Below are 3447 nucleotides of genomic sequence, written 5' to 3' on the forward strand. Positions count from 1 at the left end.
CTCTCGGAGGTGGCGGCGGGGCGCAAGGCTGAGCGAGCGTCCGGGCTCCGGGGCTCCGGGGAAGGCGGCTGCAGTAGTTCTTGAGTGCAGCGCGGCTCCCCGCCACTGTCCCGGCCCGGCCACCTCTCTGTCATGGCTCTGGCGGACAGCACACGTGGATTACCCAACGGGGGCGGCGGCGGCGGCGGCAGCGGCTCCTCGTCGTCCTCCGCGGAGCCGCCGCTCTTTCCCGACATCGTGGAGCTGAACGTGGGGGGCCAGGTGTACGTGACCCGGCGCTGCACGGTGGTGTCGGTGCCCGACTCGCTGCTCTGGCGCATGTTCACGCAGCAGCAGCCGCAGGAGCTGGCCCGGGACAGCAAAGGCCGCTTCTTTCTGGACCGGGACGGCTTCCTCTTCCGCTACATCCTGGATTACCTGCGGGACTTGCAGCTCGTGCTCCCCGACTACTTCCCCGAGCGCAGCCGGCTGCAGCGCGAGGCCGAGTACTTCGAGCTGCCAGAGCTCGTGCGCCGCCTCGGGGCGCCCCAGCAGCCCGGCCCGGGGCCGCCGCCCTCGCGGCGCGGGGTGCACAAGGAGGGCTCGCTGGGTGACGAGCTGCTGCCGCTCGGCTACGCGGAGCCCGAACAGCAGGAGGGCGCCTCTGCCGGGGCGCCCTCGCCCACGCTGGAGCTTGCTAGCCGCAGTCCATCCGGGGGCGCGGCGGGCCCGCTGCTCACGCCGTCCCAGTCGCTGGACGGCAGCCGGCGCTCGGGCTACATCACCATCGGCTACCGCGGCTCCTACACCATCGGGCGGGATGCGCAGGCGGACGCCAAGTTCCGGCGAGTGGCGCGCATCACCGTGTGCGGCAAGACGTCGCTGGCCAAGGAGGTTTTTGGGGACACCCTGAACGAAAGCCGGGACCCGGACCGTCCCCCGGAGCGCTACACCTCGCGCTATTACCTCAAGTTCAACTTCCTGGAGCAGGCCTTCGACAAGCTGTCCGAATCGGGCTTCCACATGGTGGCGTGCAGCTCCACGGGCACCTGCGCCTTTGCCAGCAGCACCGACCAGAGCGAGGACAAGATCTGGACCAGCTACACGGAGTACGTCTTCTGCAGGGAGTGAGCTCCCCAGACCCCGTCGCCACTCCAGCGCCCACTCCTTTTCCTGCCCGAGAGATGATTACAGAGCCTCTTGTCCTCGCTCTGTCCCCCAGCTGCCCCTCTCCCAATCTCCTCCTCCAGTATTAGCTGGGTGAGACCTATCCGCCCATCTTCCCTCCACTTCAGAACCTGCAGCCGCAAATTCTCTCGGCTGCTTCATCTTCTTTGGACCTCCTGAACCTAGAGAACCCAGAGGAACCCCCACCCCAGCCCCACCTACCACTCCATGCTTCCTCTACTCCCTGCCTCAAACCACCCCTCCCCCAGATGGTACTTCAATCTGGATCTATTGGGGCAGTGTGGCCACAGAGTCACCAAGTACCTGGGAATGATTGAATTGTTCAGAACCTGATTGGACCAGGTCCATTGTACGGAAGATTTCCTTGAACTCTTCTCAAGCTCTTATGACTCACTGGGAGTTTAAGAGATCAGGATTGGTTCCACTGTCTGGGGTTAGTGTTTTACAAGGTCATTACACAGTCTTTTTGACCTTTTTTGAAGGTAGAATTTTAGAGGGCTGGATGGAAGATTCTGAGCCTGGAATTAGGACCCCATGGAGGCAGTCCAGTAACTAAACGAATAAAGTTTTGAAAAGTTACACGTCAAGTAGAAGAATCTAGTGCTGGGACAGTGAAGGATCTTTTCTCGTACAGAATAAAAAGGTCTCAGCCTGTGGCTTAAACTTATAGAAAGTGACCCTTCTGCCTGCAGAGGCACCCTTTTCAGCTGCTGCTCGCCAGAAGCCCTTGGTTCCAGGGGTTGACATGGCAGCAGTTACTGGCAAGAGGGAGAAAGGACACTGCCGCCTAAGAGTGCAAGGCTGCTGAGGTCTCCAAGCGCCGTAAGAGGTCACCTGGCAGTGACTGTAGGGAGCTGGGTCATAGTGCACGTCGTGGATATTAGGAAAGCCTGTATTCTTGCAATGAATGGCAGTAGGACCTTCCTTTAGCTGTAAGACTTGGTGGGCGGGGTGGGGTGGGGAGGGAGGAAAGGGTAGGAAGGGTGGGAAGGGAGAAGCCAACATACTCGTTTATGATTTGAAAGTTGGAAATTTGTACCATCTGTTTGAGTACATGCACATTTTAAAAATATCATATAGTAAATGCAAACATGCCAAGCATTTTATAAAGATTAATAACAGACCTACTCTTAACTGGCAGTTTGTTGAACTTACTGTTTTGAGTTCTAAACTTAAGAGTTATTAATGCTTATATATAATCTAACCAAAGAGTTACCCAGTAGGGTTTTAGTTTTTGGACTTTTATTTTCTTGTTGATTATAAATCCCGATTTTAAAATCTATTGAGCAAAAGAAGTTTCATTTTGGTTACTTAGACCTAAGATCACTTATTAAAAATCCTTATTTTCTCCAAGCCCAGCAAATGTTGACTTCTGGGCAAACCTGAAAACCTGAAAATGCCACTTTCATGCAGTTTGTTTGAAGTTAAGCGAAATCTTTTTAAATGATAGAACTGCAGAGAACTCAGCACCAAGGGCTGCCTATCTGTAGATAGCTGTAAAATGGAATATTTTAAATGAAGGCAAGTAAGTACTTAAAAGTGAGCTGAGCAATAAAATGGTCTAATAATAGGTAAATGCAACAGAAACAGAAGGAGACCTGGTTGCCTTATGCCTTTACTCTTACATGGAATAAATTCACAATGCATATCCTATGTACACCATAAGTGAAGGGAAATAAACCTCGTCATGCTCCATGCTGTGAGGTGTCCTTTGCATATTCTGTGATGATGGAGAAGCCTATTTTGTTTTGTTTTCAGCATCTTTCTCTGATGTACGTTTTTAAGGATTTTGTAAGAGCTGTTTTCAGTGTTTAAATTAGTGCTATTTTTCCTTGTTTTTAAAAATGAATCTCGTACTGTATCTTACTATGTCCATACAGATGTTACAAATTGGAACAGTTTTATTCTTAGACTCATGTGATCCAAGCTGTATATACCATATATAAACATTTTACATGAATCATTTAGTTTTTTAATTCATTTACTAATGCTGTAAAATTTCCTATATTACCCCAGTAATTTGCATCAGCTGGTGTATATATAAAGCAACATGTTTTGATGAGTTTCTTACATCCTTATCTATGGGGAAATTGGGTTAGGAAAAAATACATAATTGTAAAACTGAGTTTGCTCTATACTTTTTTTCTTGAGTATTGGTTGTATTTACTAATCATATGTTGATTAACTGTCTACTTAAAATCAAGGTACCTGTATTTTTAATCCACTAATTTTTTTTTAGTTGGGAAATAGATTTGAAGTATTTTATTAGACTAACATTTT

At 50.0% G+C, this 3447-nt stretch overlaps 1 protein-coding gene across 1 annotated transcript; it reads left to right on the forward strand.

Annotated features, from left to right (window-relative positions):
• Positions 1-4: 4 nt before the first annotated feature.
• On the forward strand, positions 5-3182 carry KCTD12 (potassium channel tetramerization domain containing 12). Its single transcript, XM_011953851.1, has 2 exons — positions 5-1136; positions 1862-3182. The coding sequence occupies exon 1, from the start codon at positions 133-135 to the stop codon at positions 1108-1110; it is 978 nt and encodes a 325-aa protein (XP_011809241.1). The 5' UTR covers positions 5-132; the 3' UTR covers positions 1111-1136; positions 1862-3182.
• Positions 3183-3447: the final 265 nt, after the last annotated feature.

This window comes from Colobus angolensis, unplaced genomic scaffold, assembly GCF_000951035.1.
Source record: "Colobus angolensis palliatus isolate OR3802 unplaced genomic scaffold, Cang.pa_1.0 Scaffold374, whole genome shotgun sequence".
NCBI classification, from domain to species: Eukaryota; Metazoa; Chordata; class Mammalia; order Primates; family Cercopithecidae; genus Colobus; species Colobus angolensis.

What these genes read in the sequence shown, in the direction of transcription:
- KCTD12 (XM_011953851.1), top strand. Translation starts at nt 133, where the DNA reads ATGGCTCTGGCGGACAGCACACGTGGATTACCCAACGGGGGCGGCGGC.